Below are 22,699 nucleotides of genomic sequence, written 5' to 3'. Positions count from 1 at the left end.
AGAGATGACTGGAAATATAAAGGGCCATTCTTAGTGTTTGTCAAGACCTCTAGCATTCATATACAAATAATTGTGTGTGTGTGTGTGTGTTGTCAACTTTTTTCAATCCATGTATGACAAGGCAGTGCAACTGTGTTATATTTGAGATGTGTAATATCTATATAGAGATATACCTGTTTAGTTTTGTATGCATGTGATGTTAGAGACGCCTTCTTCATGTCTACCTTGTATATGGTGAATTGTGGGTGGTGTTTCATGGAATGGATGAGAATGTTGGGTGCGGGATATTAAAAATGTGCCCAAAGCATCATTTGTGGATGCAGAATCAAGCACATGCTGCCTAAACATCTCGGGAAGCGTTCAGTGTTGATTAAACATACAATAGATACATCTTGTGTCATGGTGGTCTTTCTGGTGCTCATGTCCATGTGCCTTCAAGTCGCCTCTTAACATATGGAGACTCCATGTATTTCAATGAGTTTTCTCAGGCAAGGGAGACTCAGAGGTGGTTTGGCCAATTCCCTCCTCTGAAAGAGTGCCTACAGAACTGTTGCCCATTGAAAAGCAGAATGCTGGTCCAGTTTGGGAAGGGACCAGAGGTCACCCAAGCCTCAAATCAATGAGCTGAGATCACTTTATTGCAGTTGGATTTATAGACTAAGCTAAAAACATGACTCAATATTTAGGACTGTATTTCTAAAGGGGTATATTTTATTTATTTATTTATTTATTTACTTTGCTTGTATACCGCAGTTTCTCAGCCCGTAGGCGACTCAACGCGGTTCACAACAAGAGCAAAAAGTCAATCCTAACAACATACAATATTTTAAAAACCATTAACAGCATAATATACAAAGTAATGACACATCAATAAACAACACATTAACGTCTCATAACTAGAATCGTGATTCAATTCGTCATCCGTAATTCCATTTTCCTATATTCATCGTAATCATTGCACTGTTTATCCGAACGCCTGTTCAAACAGCCAGGTTTTTAGTTTTCTTCGAAACACCATTAATGAAGGGGCTGATCTAATATCCATGGGAAGGGCGTTCCACAGCCGGGGGGCCACCACAGAGAAGGCCCTGTCCCTCGTCCCCACCAGCCGTGCCTGTGATGCAGGTGGGATCGAGAGCAGGGCCTCCCCAAAAGATCTTAGAGTCCTGGTGGGTTCATAGGCAGAGATACGTTCGGATAGGTAGCTTGGGCCTGAACCGTTTAGGGCTTTATAGGCCAATGCCAGCACTTTGAATTGAGCCCGGTAGCAAATCAGCAGCCAGTGGAGTTGGCGTAACAGGGGGGTTGTATGCTCCCTGCGCTCCGCTCCTGTTAGTATCATGGCTGCCGAGCGTTGGACTAATTGGAGCTTCCGGGCCGTCTTCAAAGGCAACCCCACGTAGACAGCGTTGCAGTAGTCTATATGGGATGTAACCAGAGCGTGGACTACCGTGGCCAAGTCAGACTTCCCAAGGTATGGGCGCAGCTGGCGCACAAGCTTTAACTGTGCAAATGCTCCCCTGGTCACCACTGAAACCTGGCGATGAGTCCAGGATCACACCCAAGCTGCGAACCTGCGTCTTCAGGGGAAGTGCGACCCCATCCAACACAGGCTGTAACCCTATACCCTGTTCGGCCTTGCGACTGACCAGGAGTACCTCTGTTTTGTCTGGATTCAGTTTCAATTTGTTCACCCTCATCCAGACCGTCACAGCGGCCAAGCACCGGTTCAGGACCTCAACAGCCTCCTTGGTATACATGGGCAGCAACGTCAGGAGAGAATGTGAAGATGGTGAGCCTGGTTTCCTGTGGATTCATCATCCCATCCAGGTGCCGGAAGATTATTTTTGGAAGGAATGTGGCTAAAGTAAGTCTTCTATACATCAAAACAGGGGTGCTTAATGGATCTCTCAAGTTAGCAAACCATGCCTCAGGGGCCTTTAAGTGGGGAAGCAAAGGGGCCAAAGTCATTTGGTGGCAAAATACAAACACACAAACCAACACACATATACACACACACAATTACACACATGATATTTCTCTCCCCTGGCTCGTGGTGCCAAACAAATAACAATACAACCCTTTCCCCTTCCCTTCCTCCGAGCTCCTTCCACTCATGCCATGCATCTACATGAAACCGCTGGGCGAGATCATCCGGAGTTTCGGGGTGCGGTGTCATCTGTACGCAGATGATGTCCAACTCTGTCACTCCTTCCCACCTGCTACTAAGGAGGCTGTCGAGGTCCTGAACCGGTGCTTGGCCGCTGTGACGGTCTGGATGGGGGCGAACAAATTGAAATTGAATCCAGACAAGACAGAGGTCCTCCTGGTCAGTCGCAGGGCCGAACAGGGTATAGGGTTACAGCCTGTGTTAGACGGGGTCGCACTCCCCCTGAAGACACAGGTTCGCAGTTTGGGTGTGATCCTGGACTCATCGCTGAGCCTGGATCCCCAGGTTTCGGCGGTGACCAGGGGAGCATTCGCACAGTTAAGACTCGTGCGCCAACTGCGACCGTACCTTGGGAAGTCTGACTTGGCCACGGTAGTCCACGCTCTGGTTACATCCCGTTTAGACTACTGCAACGCTCTCTACGTGGGGTTGCCTTTGAAGATGGCTCGGAAGCTCCAACTAGTCCAACGGGCGGCAGCCATGGTATTAACAGGAGCAGGGCGCAGGGAGCATACAACTCCTCTGCTGTACCAGCTCCACTGGCTACTGATTAGCTACCGGGCCCAATTCAAAGTGCTGGCTTTGGCCTTTAAAGCCCTAAACGGTTGTGGCCCTACATATCTATCCGAACGTATCTCGGCCTATCAGCCCACCAGGACCCTAAGATCTTCGGGAGAGGCCCTTCTCTCCATCCCGCCTGCTTCACAGGTGCGGCTCGCGGGAACGAGAGACAGGACCTTTTCTGTGGTGGTCCCCCGGCTTTGGAATGCCCTCCCTATAGAGATAAGATCAGCCACCTCGCTGATGGCATTTCGGAAAAAACTGAAAACATGGATGTTTGAGCAAGCATTCGGCTAATCCGATGCGATGAAGTTTTTGATCAAGGACTGGCAATCATAGACAACGAAATTGGATTATGATTTTAATTAAGAGATGCATTGGTCTGTATTGGTGGCCCAATACTGTGTATTGTATATGTTTGTGTTTTATATTTTTAATCGGAATTATTGTTGTTTTTAAATGTTGTAAACCGCAATGAGTCGCCGTTTTAGGCTGAGATATTAGCGGTATACAAGTGTACTAAATAAATAAATAAATAAATAAATGCACCCACACACCCCAAGACCCACGCAACCCACCCTAACCCCAACAACAACATACAAGAAGAAGCAAGGCACGCGACAGCCCCTCTCCCAAAACTTTTCCTTCTCCCAGCCCGTCTTGTTCTTCTTCTGCCCTGCAATCCTTCGTCCTCCCCAGGCCCACACACCCAACAGTGCCAAGGCAACAGCTCCGCCACACACAACCTCCCTTCTCCCTTTCCGAGCTTGCAATGAGCCTCCCAGCCACGTGCTTCCCTTTATATAGAGCAGTGGTTCTCAACCTTCCTAATGCCGTGACCCCTTAATACGCTTCCTCATGTTATGGTGACCCCCAAACATAAAATTAGTTTCATTGCTACTTCATAACTCATTTTGCTGCTGTTCTGAATAGTAACAGATTTGGGGAGGGTATTGATTTTGTCCTGGGGGAGTTGTAATTGCTGGGATTTATAGTTCACCTAGAATCACAGAGCATTCTGAACTCCACCAATGATGGAACTGAATCAAACTTGGCACACAGAATTCCCATGACCAACAGAAAATACTGGAAGGGTTTGGTGGGCACTGACCTTGAGTTTTGGGAATTGTAGTTTACCTACATCCAGAGAGAACTGTAGACTCAAACAATGATGGGTCTGGACTAAACTTGGCACGAATTCTCAGTATACCCAAATGTAAACACTAGTAGAGTTTGGGGGAAATAGACCTTGACATTTGGGAGTTGTAGTTGCTGGGATTTATAGTTCACCTACACTCAAAGAGCATTCAGAACTCCACCAATGATGGAATTAAACCAAACTTGGCACACAGAACTCCCATGACCAAGTAGAAAATACTGGAAGGGTTTGGTGGGCATTGTAATTGACATTTGGGAGTTGTAGTTGCTGGGATTTATTGTTCACCTACAATCAAAGAGCATTCGAACCCTACCAAGGATTGAATTGGGCCAAACTTCCCACACAGAACCTCCATGACCAACAGAAAATACTGTGGGTTGTTGTAGGTTTTTCCGGGCTATATGGCCATGTTCTGGAGGCAATTTTTCTCCTGACGTTTTGCCTGCATCTATGGCAAGCATCCTCAGAGGTAATGAGGTCTGTTGGAACTAGGAAAAATTGGTTTATATATCTGTGGAATGACCAGGGTGAGACAAAGGACTTTTGTTTGTTGGGGCTAGCTGTGAATGTTACAGCTGATCAGGAGAAAAATTGCCTCCAGAAAATGGCCATATAGCCCGGAAAAACCTACAACAACCCATGGATTCCGGCCATGAAAGCCTTCGACAATATAGAAAATACTGTGTTTTCTGATGGTCTTTGGTGACCCCTCTGACACCCCCTCGCGACCCCTCCAGGGGTCCCGACCCCCAGGTTGAGAAACACTGATATAGAGCAAGTAGCGGTCCCCTGCCAGGCGTTGCTGTGGCCCAGTCTGGTGATCTGGAAAATAAAGTAATGAGAAAGTGTTGGTTTCTAATATACGTAATTTCTTTATGCTTGTGGGTAAACAGTATTTCTTGTTGTTTCTTTGCCATTGTTGTGGAGATTGTCTGATTTGCCCACGCTGGAACATGCAACATATCATTGTCCTTCTTTAAGGGTCCCTTTCAAATCTATGGTACTATATCTGTCATAAACGTGTGTGTGTGTGTGAATCATATATATCTACCTATATCTGTATCTAGATGGCCCTTTGTCAGGAGGGCTTTGATTATGTTTTCTTGCCCTGGTGAAGGGAGGTGGACTGGATGGCCTTTAGGCAGCATTTCTCAACCTGGGGGTTGGGAACCTGGGGGGGGGGGTTGCGAGGGGGTGTCAGAAGGGTCACCAAAGACCATCAGAAAACCCAGTATTTTCTATTGGTCATGAGGGTTCTGCGTGGGAAGTTTGGCCCAATTCCGTCCGTAGGTTCAGAATGCTCCTTGACTGTAGGTGAACTATAAATACCAGGGACTATAACTCCCAAATGTCAAGGTCTATTTCCCCCAAACTCCATCTGTGTTTATATTTGGGCATAATGTGTATTCGTGCCAAGTTTGGTGCAGATCCATCATTGTTTGAGTCCACAGTGATCTCTGGATGTAGGTGAACTACAACTCCAAAACCAAAGAACACTGCCCACCAAACCCTTCCAGTATTTTCTGTTGGTCATGGGAGAACCGTGTGCCAAGCTTGGTTCAATTCCATCATTGGTGGGGTTCAGAATGCTCTTTGATTGCAGGCAAACTATAATCCCAGCAAGTACAACTCCCAAATGACAAAATCATTTTTTTTTGAGTGAAGGACATACATTGGGTTGTTAGGTGTCTTGTGTCCAAATTTGGCGTCAATTCGTCCAGTGGTTTTTGAGTTCTGTTAATCCCACAAACGAACATTACATTTTTATTTATATAGATGGCTGCCGAAACCCCTCCCCTCCCCAAAATGTATCCCCTGATTGGCTGGGAGCAAACATCTTAGGCTTCGCCTCCCAGCAGGCTTGATTGAAGAAAAACACTTCATCATTCTTCCAACTCATTCCGAAGCAAAAGAACGCAACGTGGTTCAAATCTATAAGGGACTTCTGGCTTCAAACAAAGTGCCAGAAGTCCCTTCAGAAAGCTAAAATTTCCAGTTTTATTATGAGTTCCGCCATATCCAAATGAACCTATCCATCTCTACTGTCAACACCTTGGAGTATGAAAATGCTATGACTCCCTTAAGGAATCTGTCCAAGTATAATTACTTCTCATTCTTTCCTATCCTAGGGCTCCAAAATGGCAATTACTACAGAGTGACTGGTGGCTTCCAAGTCAGGAGGTCAGTGAAACCATTCCTGGTTTTGACTGCTTTTAAAGGATGTCCTGGGGCCATTTCAGCACCTGGGACAACTCCATTAAGCCTGAGGCAAAACTTCACTAAGTTACAGAGATGAGATCCATCAGCCATCTTGGTATAGAGCAATATACCATATTTACTCGAATCTAATGCTCACCTTTTCTTACCATTTGCCTTCCTAATATTAGAGGTCTGTCCTGGTTTTGCCTACTTTTAAAGGAGGTCCTGGGACTATTTCAGCACCTGGGACAACTCCATTGAGTCTGAGGCAAAACTTCACTAAGTTATAGAGACAAGATCCGTCAGCCATCTTGACATAGAACAATATACTGTATTTACTCAAATCTAATGCTCACCTTTTTTGACCAAATTACTTTCCCAAAATTAGGGTACACATTAGATTTATGTAACATGTTAAATGCTTTTTTGGGTTTCAGGGTTCTGAAAATGGTGCATTAGACTCGAGTAAATATGGGGACTTCTTTGTGCGTTTCCAACCTTGGGCTCAAAGATCTTGAGAATGAGCTTCATTTATGGTGTTCCTTTGGTCGACTTTGATTCTTTCCCCACTAACTCACTGGGATTCACTAGGTTTTTTGGCCACTAGGAAAAACGTGCCTTTGGCATCACAATTCGATGGGAGAGAGGTCAACCCAAAGCCCTGAGACCACAGGATTTCAAAGCCGGCCCCTTTCACAGCATCTCTGACCATTTCTGGCATCAGGTAAAGGCAACCGAACTTATGTGAGCCAACCATGTAGTAGTTTTCCTCCATAATTGCTGCAAAGATGAGGTGGCCCCCAGGTTTGACCAAGGAGCCCACATTCTTCATAGCTGAACAGTAAGTGGGAAGATCATCACAAGCCGATTCCAGGCAGAAAGTGGAGATGACGGCGTCGACTGGCTGGAGCACCAAAGGATCCAAGGGATTGGCCAGGGTCACGTCACATGGCAGGACCTGCTTGATGGTCCTCCTGAGCTTCTCCTCCTTTTCCTTCCACTTCTCCCTACAAGGAACGAAAGGGGGAAAATGACCATAAACAAACATGGAGGCATCTATTTCCGCTTGGAAGCATCAAGTTAAAATGAAGTGCAACAGATTAATTAATTAATTAATTAATTAATTAGCTATATTTATATACCGCCCTTCTCATCCCGCAGGCGACTCAGATTAGGTAATCATGTTTTATATTGAGACTCTGTAAAAGATAGTTCAAAATCAGGGAATTCATAGTTTTGCTAAGGACACCAGGCTGGAATGATCCCATAATCCCCTATCTCTCCCCCATGTGGGAACCTAAGGCTTTTTCCATGGCCCTATGGCCCACCTCTTATGGACTTTCTGTGAAATTTCATGAACTTTATAGGAACTTTTATAAACTCTTGCCAAACTTTATGAACGTTTATGAAATTGGGCGGGGGGGGGGGCTGACGTAACTTTCCCTTAAACCCTGCATGATTCCCCCTCTCTTCCTATGAATTCCTTGTATGTTCCCTTGCCCCATTCCACATCCTCTATGTCAGTGGTTCTCAACTTGGGGTCCCCGGATGTTTTTTGCCTACAACTCCCGGAAATCCTAACAGATGGTAAACTGGCTGGGATTTCTGGGAGTTGTAGGTCAAAAACATCTGGGGACCCCAGGTTGAGAACCACTGCTCTATGTGTATGTATGTTTATATGAAAATATGAAGGAAAAAGCCACTGTTTCATGAAACCAGCAACTCTCATGGCCCAGGAAGTCCCTTCACGACTCCAGATCTGGTAATCCCTTAACAAAAGGTTTCACCATGCCCACTTACATGGACAATAAGAATAATAGCTCTTATCAGATCAGACTTTGGAGGGCAAAAAGCCAGACCATCTGGGATGACACGAGTCATGGACATTTAAACTGATCAACACAAAGGGCGTCTTCCTAACTGTATGGAAACAGGAATTTCACCACAGCCTTTCCATTGTGTCAATCCCAACCAGTAGAAACCAACTTCAGCTTCATCCATGAATCCCGTATCAGATGACTATGAAACAAAGGATCTAGCTCCTTGGGGGCTAGACAGAGATGATGATGCAAAAGATTAAAACAATAACTCAGGTTCTGGCTTGAGAGCTAAGCTATCGCTGAATCACTAGGCAAACATTGGTCACCTTAATCTTGACAATTAGACATTTCTTCATTGTTTTCCGAGTTTCCTGCTTCCCGTCCACCTCATTGTCTGAGAGGCCAAAGCAGGGCTCAGGCCACCATTGGCTCTCCTGCTGGCTTGCTGATGTCACAGCCAATCACAACAAAGCCAGCTCAGAGGGGTGGGCATGAGAACTTTTGAATCTGAAGGCTATAAATATTGTATCTTTTTGCCCAGTGGGCATGTGGATTTTTTTGCCAGGCTACTGCCATCGTCATCCTTTCCAGCAGGCTGGGCCTCCTCCTTGAAGGGCCTGGGACTGCTGGCTGCCCTGTTTCTCATTCCCGCAGGACTGCTGCTTCAGGTGAGAGGAAGAGAGGCAGTGGAAGGAGATCCGAAAGGAAGCAGAGCGGCGCCAGCCAGGCAATGGGCCTCTAGGACAAAGTTGACAAGAAGGCACCCAGGAGTCAAGCTGAGTGTTGAGTGACCTGAAGGCTCAGAACTCAGAACTGTGGAATCCAATAGCATTGGCTAGACACCTTGTCTCTTGGCGTGCTGGTGGCTAGGATTATTGGTAGCAGGCTACCAGGGTTGGCATGTGGCATGGGCCCTGGATCTGGTTTCTTCCCCTCCCCTACTGACTGGGGAGAAAACATACGATGGTTCCCAGGGGTACTGTGTTTCGTTGCCTGGTATTGTGCTGGTGGGCCCCCAGATGGTCTCATCAGGTATCGGTCAGAAGCAGGCTGATCGATCTTGATCCAGGACCCATGCCAGTCAGCCAACCCCTTGTTCCTGTAATCAATAAAATAAGTTGTGGCCATTTTTTACTCCACCTACATGTCAGCGTCATCTCTGGTTCTGCTGGTGGGAGGAGTGTCGCTCATCCACACACAACAATATCTCATACTCCAAAAGTGATGGAACAAGCAGAGCAGGCATGAGATTTTGGGACCCGCCTACCTACGTGACCGCATCTCTGTATACGAACCCACATGATCTCTTTGATCATCTGGAGAGGCCCTGCTCTCGATCCCACCTGCATCGCAGGCACGATTGGTGGGGATGAGGGACAGGGTCTTTTCGGTGGTGGCCCCTCGACTCTGGAACTCACTCCCTAAGGACATCAGGCAGGCCCCAACTCTGGCAGTCTTTAGGAGGAGCTTGAGGATGTGGTTGTTCCAGTGTGCCTTCCCAGAATAATGTTTCCATAGCACTTTGTCCTCCAAAGCACTTTACATATGAGGTCTGCTTGTATGTTTTCCACAAACTCCACTTTCACCTTTTCGCCCATGCCCTGGCATTACTTCCAATTTTAACTTTACATTTGGCCTACCCACAGTTTTAAACTGTGTGTTGTCTTATTGTTAATTGTTGCATTTTTTATTGTCTATGTTTTTATTTTAATTGCTTGTATTGTTGTTATTATTACTTGTATTGTTGTATTTGGGCTCGGCCTCATGTAAGCCGCACTGAGTCCCTTGGGGAGATGGTAGCGGGGTACAAATAAAGTGTTATTATTATTATTATTATTATTATTATTATTATTATTATTATTATAGATTGGCACAGGACCTACATTGGGAAATCATTGGGAAAGGTTGGAAGCAACAGCTGAAAGACAAGCCTTTGGGATCAGCTAGAGTGCAGATGCACACGAGCTTAAATGTTCACTAGTGAGTCAAATGTAAAGTAGCAATTTGTGGGTAAATGCTCAGAGCCGGTGGCAGAGCCTGCAGAGTCTTGTGTCATCTTTCGGTCTAAGAAATTGTTAGACATTTATGGACCTCAACCACATCCTATTGCCCTTCAAAACACTCAGAACTCTTTCTGTCGATACTTATGGGCTTAGGAACCATGGCACCCTCCAGACATTGTTGGACAGAAAGTCCCAGAAACCATAGCCAATGTGAACTGAAGTCCTTATACATTGCGAAGGGCTTACAGATCCCCTTCCCTTCTTATTAATGGATGGAAATGGAAACATAGCCAACAATTAGATACCAATCTATACCTGTTGCCCTCCAGCTGGCAGGTATATTTCACCATGGGGGTCCAGTCGAGGGCTTCCGGGTCCTTCTTCAGCCACTTCCGCAACTCTGCCCGGTTCTGCTCAAGTAAATCTGTGGCAATGATCTCCTTGAAGGACTCACATGCAGAGAGCAGTTGGTAGATGGAGGGACCGCTGCCGATGTCAATCAGGGTGTCTCCTTGGATGCCGTCTGTGTGTCAAAGAAAACATGAAATACCCCAGTCTGCTGTCCCTGAAGGTCTCTTTTCTCTACATGTCCTCCCTCCCTCCTTCCTTCAGCTGGTGTTTTTATTTTGCATGTATCCCATTTTACACAAAGCTCTCCATTCCATCTCTTTGACATGGAGGGCACTGGGCTTTGGAGTGTGCCCCCCTCCTTTGCCACCTGTGGCATCTTGTTTCTTCTATCTTTGGGAGCTTCCAGATAGTAACTATAATTTGGGAGAAAATGGGTTTAAAAGGGGGTGGGGTGGCCAGACGTATGTGCTAAATGCACACTCAACCCCCTACTAATGAATTTACCAGCAAGTTCAGTGAAACTTTATGTGAAGTTTCTACTTAGTGACAACCCTCCCCACGTGACCTTGGCAGTTGCCAAGTTTCTTTCTGAGGTACCCTGGATTAGACAATTCTGAATTTTAGACACAAGTATTTAGCCAACTTGTGTTTTAAGCAATTTGTAACTGTTGTTAATTTTACCCATCTGTGTGCCCAAGTGGTTGTTCTTTCTTCTTATTTCTCATTGCCTGTATACCTTGAAGCTATACCCTATCTAGGAATGACCTGGCTACGGTGATCCAGGCGACGGTCATCTCGAGGCTTGACTACTGTAACGCCCTCTACATTGGCCTTCCTTTGTCAGTGATCCGGAAACCGAAGCTGGTGCAAAATGCGCTGGCTCGTCTTCTTGCCGGGGTGCCGGCGAGGTGTCATATTACCCCAATTCTCCAACAGCTGCACTGGCTACCGATTGAGGACCAGATCACTTTCAAGGTGCTGGTACTAGCCTTTAAGGCTCATGGTTACACTATTTCCAACTTAGAGAACACTTTACTAAAGATCAAAAAAAGGGCTTCATGGAGAAGGACGACTTCTGGAAAAAATCTTATGTAAAGATAAGAAAAATATAACAACAATATATAACACAATACTAAAATGGGCAACCGAACCAGAATTAATTAAAGACTGTATGACAAAATGGGCAAAGAACATTGGCAGAGAGTGGGAACAAGTATGGTCTAGAAAGATCAAATACACATATTCCTCAGCACTAAAAGAGAATTGGTACAAAATGCTGTACCGATGGTACATGACGCTGCAGAAACTGGGACAAATGTACAAACACAACTCTACTAAATGCTGGAAATGCAACAACCAGACCGGAACTTTTTTCCATCAATGGTGGTCATGCCTCGCTGCTCAGAAATATTGGAAAAAAGTGAACGAAATATGCGGGAAAATCTTAAAACATAAGATACGAGAAAAAGCTGAATACTACCTACTCGGAATATTCGAAGAAGAATGGGATTTAAGCACAAACGACGATATACTGTTCACCTATCTTACAACAGCAGCAAGAGTAGTCTACGCGAGGAAATGGAAAACAAAAGAAATACCAACGGAAGAAGAATGGTTACAGAAAGTCCTAGAAATAAAAGAAATGGATATGCTAACCTATGCATTAAAAGACACATACGGACGCCCGCTCAAAAGAACAGACTGGAACCCATTAAAAGAATACATGGAGAGAAATGCAACTCCAGGAAAATAAGAGTGGATCAAAAAACAAGAGTCAGAATAAAACTACAAGGGATAAGCCATAAATCAAAGCTGAACAGAAGAATTGAAACCGTGAACGTGGAGAAGATAGAGTTGGAAGTCAATCCCTCAAGACCCCACCCCTCCCACCCCCCCTTCCCCTTTGTCGTCCCTCCCCTTTCTAGATCCCATCTAGCCCCCTAGGTAAACACCTGATAGGGAACACCTCCCCTTACTTTACCTTATTTTTCCCACCCCCCTACACAGTTTTTAAGCTGTTTTGTATAACTAATAAACCCCCCTACAGCTGTATTTTGTATTTTGAAAACCTTTCTAATAATTTTTTTTTTAAAAAAGGCCTTATATGGTCTGGGGCCGGTGTACCTGAGAGCCCGCTTATCCCCCTACCAACCCCAGAGATTACTCTGGTCTGAAGACCAAAACCTGCTTGCAGTCCCTAACATCCAGACCTATCATTTGTCCTCTACTAGGCATAGAGCCTTCTCGATCGTGGCCCCTTATTTATGGAATGCCTTGCCAGTTGAAACTCGAACCATCCGAGACCTACCTGCTTTTCGGAAAGCCTGTAAAACTTTTCTCTTCCGACAAGCTTTTGATGGGTGAACAATCTGGGCGATGCCTGTTCTCGCTGCCTATTGTTATTGTTATGGTCATTTTAAAGCTAATTGTATTGTTTTAATCTGTTTCTGTAAACTGCTCCGAGCCAAATTGGGAGTATTATTTATTCAATACAAGTTGAATAAATAAATAAATAATAAATAAATAATAAATAAGCTGAAACACGGCGGCACTTCTTATAGCTTTTTATCCTTGTTTTTAGCCAACATGAATTTTAAGCAATTTGATCCACTGGATGTTCTTAATCTCATTACCTATACAACTTGTACGCTACAGTGTAATAAGGGTCTCTGGACCAAAATAAAATCTATCTATCTATATGCACACTCAATCATAGCAATGGAGGGAAAACCTGATTGAAAAAGGTCGTTTTTTATCCCGGTCCCAGGAGAAAAAAGTGTAGTTTCCCATAACTGTGTGGCCCTATAGTCATGTAAAGTTCAGGACTTCCCTCTTTGCACCCTGTGGAGTGCAAAGAAAGCTTCCCGGCCGGTGCTAATTTGAAAAAGCTGGGAACTGCTGATCAGCTGCTCGGGCTTCCAGGTTGTTTCAAAAGAGGAGAAGCAGAGAGCTATTAGAGGTCTCTGAAAGTGTACCATGCAGCTGTGGACAAGTCTCCATAGGGACCACCAAACGCAGCGTTGCCCAAACAAGAATCAAGGAACATGAAAGGCACTGCAGACTCCTTCAACCAGAGAAATCAGCAATAGCAGAGCACCTGATGAACCAACTTGGACACAGCATACTATCTGAGAACACAGAAATGCTGGACCACTCCAACAACCACCATGTCAGACTACACAGAGAAGCCATTGAAATCCACAAGCATGTGGACAACTTCAACAGAAAGGAGGAAACCATGAAAATGAACCCTAAATCTGGCTACCAGTATTAAAAAAAACTCTAAAATTGCAACAGCACAACAACAGAGAGGAAACAAACAAGGACATCTAATCACTTCTCAACAAAAGACTGCTCCAGGCACAGTCAGTCCATTGTATGCTAATCAAGGTGGTCAGTTGAAACATTCACACCTAGCTCCAGCAGACAAGAGTCCTTTGTATCACCCTGGTCATTCCACAGGTATATAAACCCCTTTTCTTAGTTCCAACAGACCTCACTACCTCTGAGGATGCTTGCCATAGATGCAGGCGAAACGTCAGGAGAGAATGACTCTAGACCATGGCCATACAGCTTGAAAAAACCTACAACAACCCAGTGATTCCGGCCATGAAAGCCTTCAACAATACATTGTTTGTTGTATTGTCGAAGGCTTTCATGGCTGGAATCACTCAGTTCTTGTGGATTTTTTGGGGCTATTTGGCCATGTTCTAGAGGCATTTCTCCTGACATCTTGCCTGCATCTATGGCTTGCCAGTGCCTTCCAACAGACCTCACTACCTCTGAAGATGCTTGCCACAGATGCAGGCGAAACGTCAGGAGAAATGCCTCTAGAACATGGCCCTATAGCCCGAAAAAACCCACAAGAACTGAATACATTGTTTATTTTAAACTTTATAATATTAAATAGATCCTGAATAAGAATTTAGGGAAAGAGGGAAATCTTTAAAAACAGTCCCTCTGTTATGCACTGATCCTTATATACATACATAGGAATCTCAGATGGCCCCCATCCACCCTCCATTTTATTCCGAGACACAGAAGGGCTGTGAGGAGTGTTGTGGAGGCTCCTTTTTTGGAAGCTTTTAAACAGAGGCTGAATGGCCATCTGTTAGGGATGATTTGAGTGCAATATTCCTGCTTCTTAGCAGAATGGGGTTGGACTGGATGGCCCATGAGGTCTCTTCCAACTCTTTGATTCTATGATTCTATGAGGACACTGGGAGAAGCAAATCTATGTGAGGACACGCTCTCAGGTCCCAGGTTTATTTGCCCCTCTTTTTAATCCCGCATTTTGGCACTGTCTGGAAGCGCCCAAAGGTCCCGGGTTTGTTCATCCCACATATTAATCCCATGTTTTGGCACTGCCTGGAAGCGCCCCCTGAGCTCCTCCAATTTCCTTCCCTGTTTTGGACATGTTCTCTTCTGACCAAGGCAATGAATCCATGTTCCTTGACACTGGGCCTCTTGGCTTCTCTGCTCTGAGACAAGAAGAGACACTCACCAACAAGGAAGGTCTTGTGGAGCATTTCCTGGAGGAACGCATATATTGGATCACAATCGGAAGAGTTCATGGACCCACATAACATGTAGACATTGAAAAAACCCTTTGGATCAAAATGCTGCCTGTAAGCCTCTTTTCCACTGAAGACCCCTTCCATGCTGCCTGCGATCAAGGAAACAGCGAAGTGACTTTGGCCCTCTTGGCTTAACAATTTAAAGGTCTCAAGGTGTAGCTTGTTAACCTTGGGAGGCCCATTAAGTGTTCTTTCTTATCCTATAGAAAACTGGTACAGCCCCATTTCTTCCAATAATTATCCTCCGGGCACTATGATAGGGCAATGTAATGCTCCGAGGCCATGTTTGGTTGCTCAACCCACAAAAAAGCTGGCTTGTAAGTTTGGTATTATTTCTTGCAACACTGCACGTTTACCCCTTTGTAAATAAGGAGAGACACCCAAGGGACTTTGACCCCTTGACTTCCCCACTTAAATCCCCCTGAGACATGGTTTGGTAACTTGGAGACCCATTAAGCATTCTTTAGCAGCATTCCTTCAAATAATAACCCGCCACACACAAATGGGATGATGATCCCGTAGGAATGCAGGCTCACCATCTTAGGCTCTCTTTCAGAGGAGGGAATTGGCCAAACCACCTCTGAGTCTCCCTTGCCTGAGAATATACATGGAGTTCCCATACATTAACAGGCGACTGGACATGTGCACCAGAAAGGCCACCAAGACACAAGACGTATCTATTTTGACCTATAAAACCGTATACGGCTCCGGTCCAGCATACCTGTCCGAACATATCTCCTTCTACGTCCCACCTTGGAGTTTAAGATCTTCTGGGGAAGAGACATATCTATTTTGACCTATAAAACCCTATATGGCTCCGGTCCAGCATACCTGTCCGAACATATCTCCTTCTACGTCCCACCTTGGAGTTTAAGATCTTCTGGGGAAGAGACATATCTATTTTGACCTATAAAACCCTATATGGCTCCGGTCCAGCATACCTGTCCGAACATATCTCCTTCTACGTCCCACCTTGGAGTTTAAGATCTTCTGGGGAAGAGACATATCTATTTTGACCTATAAAACCCTATATGGCTCCGGTCCAGCATACCTGTCCGAACATATCTCCTTCTACGTCCCACCTTGGAGTTTAAGATCTTCTGGGGAAGAGACATATCTATTTTGACCTATAAAACCCTATATGGCTCCGGTCCAGCATACCTGTCCGAACATATCTCCTTCTACATCCCACCTTGGAGTTTAAGATCTTCTGGGGAAGAGACATATCTATTTTGACCTATAAAACCCTATATGGCTCCGGTCCAGCATACCTGTCCGAACATATCTCCTTCTACGTCCCACCTCGGAGTTTAAGATCTTCTGGGGAAGAGACATATCTATTTTGACCTATAAAACCCTATATGGCTCTGGTCCAGCATACCTGTCCGAACATATCTCCTTCTACGTCCCACCTCGGAGTTTAAGATCTTCTGGGGAAGAGACATATCTATTTTGACCTATAAAACCCTATATGGCTCCAGTCGAGCATACCTGTCCGAACATATCTCCTTCTACATCCCAACTCGGAGTTTAAGATCTTCTGGGGAAGACTTGCTCTCCACCCCGCCTCTGTCTCAAACATGCTTGGCGGGGATGAGGGACAGGGCCTTCTTGGTGGCATCCCCATGCCTGTGGAACTCACTTCCTGGGAAAATTAGGCCATCTTCATCCCTTCTCACCATTAGAAAAAAAGTTAAAAATGTGGATGTGGGACCAGGCCTTTGGGTAATTAAGCAGTCAATGAAAATAACAATAGCTTGGAAATGGATTATGGATAAGTTTGATGGAGCATCCAACCACAGTTTTTGGCTAATAATGGCCACCAGAGTGGTAATTCTTAGTAGATTTTAATTGTATTGTTTTGATGTCTTAACTATAATTATTGAGTGTTTGTTTTTATTATGTATATATTGAGGCATCAAATTCTGCTGATTAGAAGCCGCCCTGAGTCCCCCCCCCCCCAGGGGGTTGAGAAGGGTGGAGTACAAATATTCTAAATAAATAAATAAATAAATAAATATTGTATGTATAATCAACATTGAACACTTCCTGAGATGTTTAGGAAGCATGCACTTGATTCTGCATCCACACATGATGCTTCGGGGCACATTTTTAATATCCAGCACCCAACATTCTCATTCTTTTAATGAAACACCACCCACAATTCACCGAATACATGGTAGACATGAAGAAGGCAACTCAAACATCACATGCATGCAATAACTAAGCAGGTATATCTCTATATAGATATTACACATCTCAAACATAACACAGTCACTCTGCCTTGTCATACATTGAGTGAAAAAAGTTGACCGTACACACACACAATAATTTGTATATGAATGTTAGAGGTCTTGACAAATACTAAGAATGGTCCTATATATCGATAGCAGGGCTGGGCGGTTTCGTTCGTTAATTTCGTAATTTGTTATTGATTCGTATTTAAATTAGTTTACGATCCGATATTGAGCCATGCAGGAGCAACGAAAAATCGAAACGAATTTTTCAATTTATTTTGTAATTGTTTCGAAATCATTTCGAAAACGTTTCGAAATTGTTTCGTTATTATTTCCATATGTCTGGTTTTATAGTTGTTGTTTGTTTTATCAGTGAAAAAAAAATATAATTATCACACCAACAGTCAACAACAGAGGGAGAGGGAAGCTTCAGAAGTTTCCCCTGTCCCATTTGGAGGTGTTTTTTTAGCATATTGCGCAATCGCGTCCGCCATTAACAAATCAATTTGAAATTTACGAAATTTCGTAAATAACGAATTTTTTTTAAAGAAAAAATCGGAATTCTTTTAAAAAACGAAACGCAATGGACCCCCTAAAAACGAAACGAGTTTAGAAACAATTTTTTCTGTTGTTACCCAGCCCTAAAAAGATGGGTTTGTATATAATTGGTATCAGTGGTCATTTGTCCAAAATTAAGAATCACATCTGGTTTTATTGCTTAGCAAGAACATCTGAGGAAAAGGAGAGTGGTACTCCGTAACACAAAGAAAAAAATAATTCTGGTTGACTCTTCCCCAAGTCATAATATATTTGTAGTGTTTGGGACAGGGTTACTTTTCTAAAGAGTACAGTATCCACAATTCATGGTCACTGGCATGTTTTGGGATTTGTAGATCCAAAATGGCAATTACTACAGAGTGACTGGTGGCTCCCAAGTCAGGAGGGCAGCGAATCCCAGGTTTTGCCTGGTCTTAAAGGAGCTTTCCAAGGTCCTGTGGCCATTTCAGCACCTGGGACAATTCCATAAAGCCTGAGGCAAATCTTCCCTAACTTAAAGAGATAGGATCTATCAGACATCTTGGCATTTACTCATATCTAATGCTCACCTTTTTGGACCAAATTACTTTCCCAAAATTAGGGCATGCATTAGATTTGTGTAATATTTTAAATGCTTTTTTCGGTTTCGGGGTTCTGAAAACGGTGCATTAGACTCGAGTAAATATGGGGACTTCTTTGTGCATTTCCAATCTAGGGCTCTGGGGAATGAGCTTCATTTATAGTGCACCATTGGTCGGCTTTGGTTCTTTCCCCCTTAACTCACTGGGATTTGCTAAGTTTCTTGGCCACTAGGAAAAACATGCCTTTGGCATCACACATTGATGGAGGACAGGTCATCCCAAGGCCCTGAGACCACAGAACTTCAAAGCTGGCCCCTTTCACAGCATCTCTGACCATTTCTGGCGTCAGGTAAAGGCAACCGAACTTATGTGAGCCAACCATGTAGTAGGTTTCCTCCATAACTGCTGCAAAGATGAGGTGGCCTCCAGGTTTGACCAAGGAGGCCACATTCTTCACAGCTGAACAGTAAGCAGGAAGATCATCGCAAGCTGATTCCAGGCAGAAAGTGGAGATGACGCAGTCGACTGGCTGGAGCACCAAAGGATCCAAGGGATTGGCCAGGGTCACGTCGCATGGCAGGACTTGCTTGATGGTCCTCCTGAGCTTCTCTTCCTTTTCCTTCCACTTCTCCCTACAAGGAATGAATGGGGGAGAATGACCATAAATAACCATGGAGGCATCTCTTTCCTCTTGGAAGCATCAAGTTAAAATGAAGTGGCTATTTGCAATACATTAGTTAACCACATCCTATTGACCTTCAAAATGCTGAAAACCCTTTCAGTCAATACTTATGGGCTTAGGAACCGTGGCACCCTCCAGATGATTTTGGACCCAAAGTCCCAGAAACCACAGCCAATGAGAACTGAAGTCCTGATACATTGCGAAGGGCTCACAGATCCCCTTCTCTTCTTATTAATGGATGGAAATGGAAACATGGCCAACCATCAGATACCAGTCTGTACCTGTCCCCCTCCAGCTGGCAGACGTATTTCACCATGGGGGTCCAGTCAAGGGCTTCCGGGTCCTTCTTCAGCCACTTCTGTATCTCCACCCGGTTCTGCTCAAGTAAATCGGTGGCAATGATCTCCCTGAAGGACTCACATGCAGAGAGTAATTGTTGGATGGAGGGACCGCTGCCGATGTCAATCAGGGTGTCTCCTTGGATGCCATCTGTGTTTCAAAGAAAACATGGAATACCCCAATCTGCTGTCCCTGACGGTCCCTTCTCTCTACATGTCCTACCTCCCTCCTTCCTTCAGCTGTTTTTTGTGTGTGCATGTGTCCCATTTTACACAGAGCTCTCTATTCCAGCTCTTCGACATGGATGGCACTGGGCTTTGAGTGTGTCCCCCTCCTTTACCACCTGTGGCATCTTGTTTCTTCTATCTTTGGGAGCTTCCAGACAGTATCTATAATTGGGGGGAAATGGGTTTAAAACAGGGTGGGTGGGTGGCCAAATGACATATGTGCTAAATGCACACTTAATCACAGCAACAGAGGGAAAACCCAGTGTGACTTGGCCATAGTAGTCCACGCTCTAGTTACATCCCGCCTAGATTACTACAATGCTCTCTACATGGGGTTGCCTTTGAAGACAGCTCGGAAGCTTCAACTAGTCCAACGCTTGGCAGCCATGATTCTAACAGGAGCGGAGCGCAGGGAGCATACAACCCCCCTGTTTCGCCAACTCCACTGGCTACCGATTTGCTACCGGGCTCAATTCAAAGTGCTGGTGTTGACCTTTAAAGCCCTAAACGGTTCCGGCCCAAGCTACCTATCCGACCGCATCTCGGCCTATGAACCCACCAGGACTTTGAGATCTTCTGGGGAGGCCCTGCTCTCGGTCCCACCAGCATCACAAGCACAGCTGGCGGGGACGAGAGATAGGGCATTCTCGGTGGTGGCTCCCCGGCTGTGGAACGCCCTTCCCACAGACATTAGATTAGCACCATCTCTAATGGTATTCCGCAAAAAAGTAAAGACCTGGTTATTTGTGCAGGCGTTCGAATAATTACTGCAATGACTGGCAATGACATAGGAATAGAACAATGGATGACGAATCTGGATCATGTTTTTAGTGAAGAGACGCTAGTGAATGGTTATTATAGTAATTGTATACTAACTGTGTATTAGATTGGTTATTAATTGTTTTATATTGGTATATTGAATTCTGCTGTGTCTTGTGTCCTGTGAACTGCTGTGTGTCGCCTCCGGGCTGAGAACAGCGGTATAGAAGTAAAGTAAAGTAAAGTAAAGTAAAGTGAATAGATAAATAAATAAATAAAACCCGATTCAAAAAGGTTTTCTTTTATCCCGGTCTCAGGGGAAAAAAAGTGTATTTTCCCATAACTGTGTGGCCCTGCAGCATGTAAAGTTCAGGACTTCCCTCTTTGCTCCCTTTACAGTGCAAAGAGCGCTTCCCTATACGGTTCTGGTCCAGTGTATCTGTCCAAACGTATCTCCCTTTACGTCCCACCTCGGAGCTTGAGATCATCTGGGGAGGCCCTGCTCTCGACCCCACCACTCTCACAAGTGGGGCTGGTGGGGACGAGAAGCAGGGCCTTCTCAGTGGTGGCCCCCCACCTGTGGAACTCACTCCCGGGGGAAATCAGAACATCACCAACCCTCTTCTCCTTCAGGAGGAGGGTGAAGACATGGCTGTGGAACCAGGCCTTTGGGCAACCAGGCAATTAGATTAGACAACTAAATAAGACAATCAGATGTGTAAGATCAGCAGGATTGTCGAAGTGGAATCAAAAACAGATCCTTGAGTTAGTGTACACTGATGAGTAGGAGGAAGAACTAGGTTTGTATTGTTTTATTGATTTTATCATTTTATCATTTTATTGATTTTACTGGGATAATGGCTGAATTGTGGGAATTTGTATTGTTGTACTTTTGTGATGATTGTTTTGTGTGGCAGGCGTCTAAATGCGCCTTGCAGCTGTAAGCCGCCCTGGGTCCCCTCCGGGGTGAGAAGGGCGGGGTACAAGAACCCCAAATAAATAAATAAATAAATTCCCAGCCCGTGCTAGTTTGAAAAAGCTGGGAACAGCTGATCAGCTGCTTGGGCTCCCATCTGGTTTCCACCTGGTTTCAAGAGAGAAGAAGCAGAGAGAAGCAGAAAGTGTTTATTTAAACTTCATAATATTGAATAGATAAAGAATAATCAACTAGGGAAAGAGGGAAACCATTAAAAACAGTCCCTGTTATGTGCTGATCCTTGTTTACATATATAGGAATCTCTCCATATTTGTATTAGGGTATTTGCATATATGCATATAAGCATCTTCTGGGAGATGGCACCTACCTATGTATCCCCCATTTTTTCCAGAGATACAGAAGGGCTTTTAGGACAGCAGGGGAAGAAAGGCCAGGAGCGGCAAGTCTATGCGGAGACATGCTCTCAGGTCCCAGGTTTATTTGCCCCTCTTTTTAATCCCGCATTTTGGCACTGTCTGGAAGCGCCCCAAGGTCCCGGGTTTGTTCATCCCACATATTAATCCCATGTTTTGGCACTGCCTGGAAGCGCCCCCTGATGCTCCTCCAATTTCCTTCCCTGTTTCGGACATGTTCTCTTCTGACCAAGGCAATGAATGCATGTTCCTTGACACTGGCCCTCTTGGCTTCTCTGTTCTGAGACAAGAAGAGACACTCACCAACAAAGAAGGTCTTGTGGAGCTTTTCCTGGAAGAACGCACACACTGGATCACAAACGGAAGAGTTGACAGACCCACAAGACATGTACATATCGAAATAACTCTTTGGATCAAAATGCTGCCTGTAAGCCTCTTTTCCAGTGATGCCCCCTTCCATGCTGCCTGCGATCAAGGAAACAGCGAAGTGACTTTGGCCCTCTTGGCTTAACAATTTAAAGGCCTCAAGGTGTGGCTTGTTAACCTTGGGAGGCCCATTAAGTATTTTTTCTTATCCTATAATAAACTTGTTACAGCTCCATTCCTTCCAATAATTATCCTCCGGACACTATGATAGGGCAATGTAGTGCTCTGAGGCAAAATTTTTGTTGCTCAACCCACAAAAAAGCTGGATTGTAGGTTTGGTATTATTTCTTGCGACACCACACGTTCACCCCTTTGTAAATAAGGAGAGACACTCAAGGGACTTTGACCCCATGACTTCCCCACTTAAATCCCCCCCCCCCCGAGACAACTTGGGAGGCTCATTAAGCGTTCTTTAGCAGCATTCCTTCAAATAATAACCCACCACATACAAATGGGATGATGATCCTGCAGGAAAGCAGGCTCGCCATCTTAGCATTCGCTTTCCCAAACTGGAGGGGCATCCTGTTTTTCAATGGGCTACAGTTCTGTAGGCTCTCTTAAATGTGATGTACTCATTCTGCCTTTGACTGAAAAGAGTTGACCACATATACAGGGTTAGTCAAAATGAATAGGCCAAAATGAATAGGAAATTGTAGCCGAATTGGCCTATTCATTTTGACTTACCCTGTATATATATATATATATATATATATATATATAT

At 44.7% G+C, this 22,699-nt stretch overlaps 2 protein-coding genes across 2 annotated transcripts; both read right to left on the bottom strand.

Annotated features, from left to right (window-relative positions):
- Positions 1–6,229: 6,229 nt before the first annotated feature.
- Positions 6,230–16,175, bottom strand: LOC132782585 (nicotinamide N-methyltransferase-like). Its single transcript, XM_067470872.1, has 4 exons — positions 16,112–16,175; positions 14,768–14,929; positions 10,228–10,435; positions 6,230–7,096 (listed from the first exon to the last, which is right to left on the bottom strand). Exons 1-4 carry the CDS (start codon positions 16,173–16,175, stop codon positions 6,664–6,666), a joined length of 867 nt encoding a protein of 288 aa, XP_067326973.1. The 3' UTR covers positions 6,230–6,663.
- Positions 16,176–18,394: 2,219 nt separating this feature from the next.
- On the bottom strand, positions 18,395–22,012 carry LOC132782584 (nicotinamide N-methyltransferase-like). The gene is made up of 3 exons (XM_067470613.1): positions 21,856–22,012; positions 19,159–19,366; positions 18,395–18,827 (listed from the first exon to the last, which is right to left on the bottom strand). The coding sequence occupies exons 1-3, from the start codon at positions 22,010–22,012 to the stop codon at positions 18,395–18,397; spliced, it is 798 nt and encodes a 265-aa protein (XP_067326714.1).
- Between the last annotated feature and the right edge of the window lie 687 nt (positions 22,013–22,699).

The sequence above is a fragment of the Anolis sagrei genome, chromosome 7 (assembly GCF_037176765.1).
Source record: "Anolis sagrei isolate rAnoSag1 chromosome 7, rAnoSag1.mat, whole genome shotgun sequence".
Taxonomy (NCBI): Eukaryota; Metazoa; Chordata; class Lepidosauria; order Squamata; family Dactyloidae; genus Anolis; species Anolis sagrei.
The sequence above is the reverse complement of the archived record's forward strand: the minus strand, read 5'-3'. Positions and strand labels throughout refer to the sequence as shown.

Bases quoted from the DNA above. Each gene is read 5' to 3' on its own strand.
- LOC132782584 (XM_067470613.1), bottom strand. From the start codon at position 22,012: ATGGAAGGGGGCATCACTGGAAAAGAGGCTTACAGGCAGCATTTTGAT. The intron at 19,367-21,855 runs GTGAGTGTCTCT...TTTGAAACACAG, and splicing joins CCACAAGACCTTCTTTGTTG to ATGGCATCCAAGGAGACACC. The intron at 18,828-19,158 runs GTACAGACTGGT...CATTCCTTGTAG, and splicing joins TGCCAGCTGGAGGGGGACAG to GGAGAAGTGGAAGGAAAAGG.
- LOC132782585 (XM_067470872.1), bottom strand. From the start codon at position 16,175: ATGTCTCTTCCCCAGAAGATCTTAAACTCCGAGGTGGGACGTAGAAGG. The intron at 14,930-16,111 runs GTATGCTGGACC...CCTTGATCGCAG, and splicing joins AAGGAGATATGTTCGGACAG to GCAGCATGGAAGGGGTCTTC. The intron at 10,436-14,767 runs GTGAGTGTCTCT...TTTGACACACAG, and splicing joins CCACAAGACCTTCCTTGTTG to ACGGCATCCAAGGAGACACC.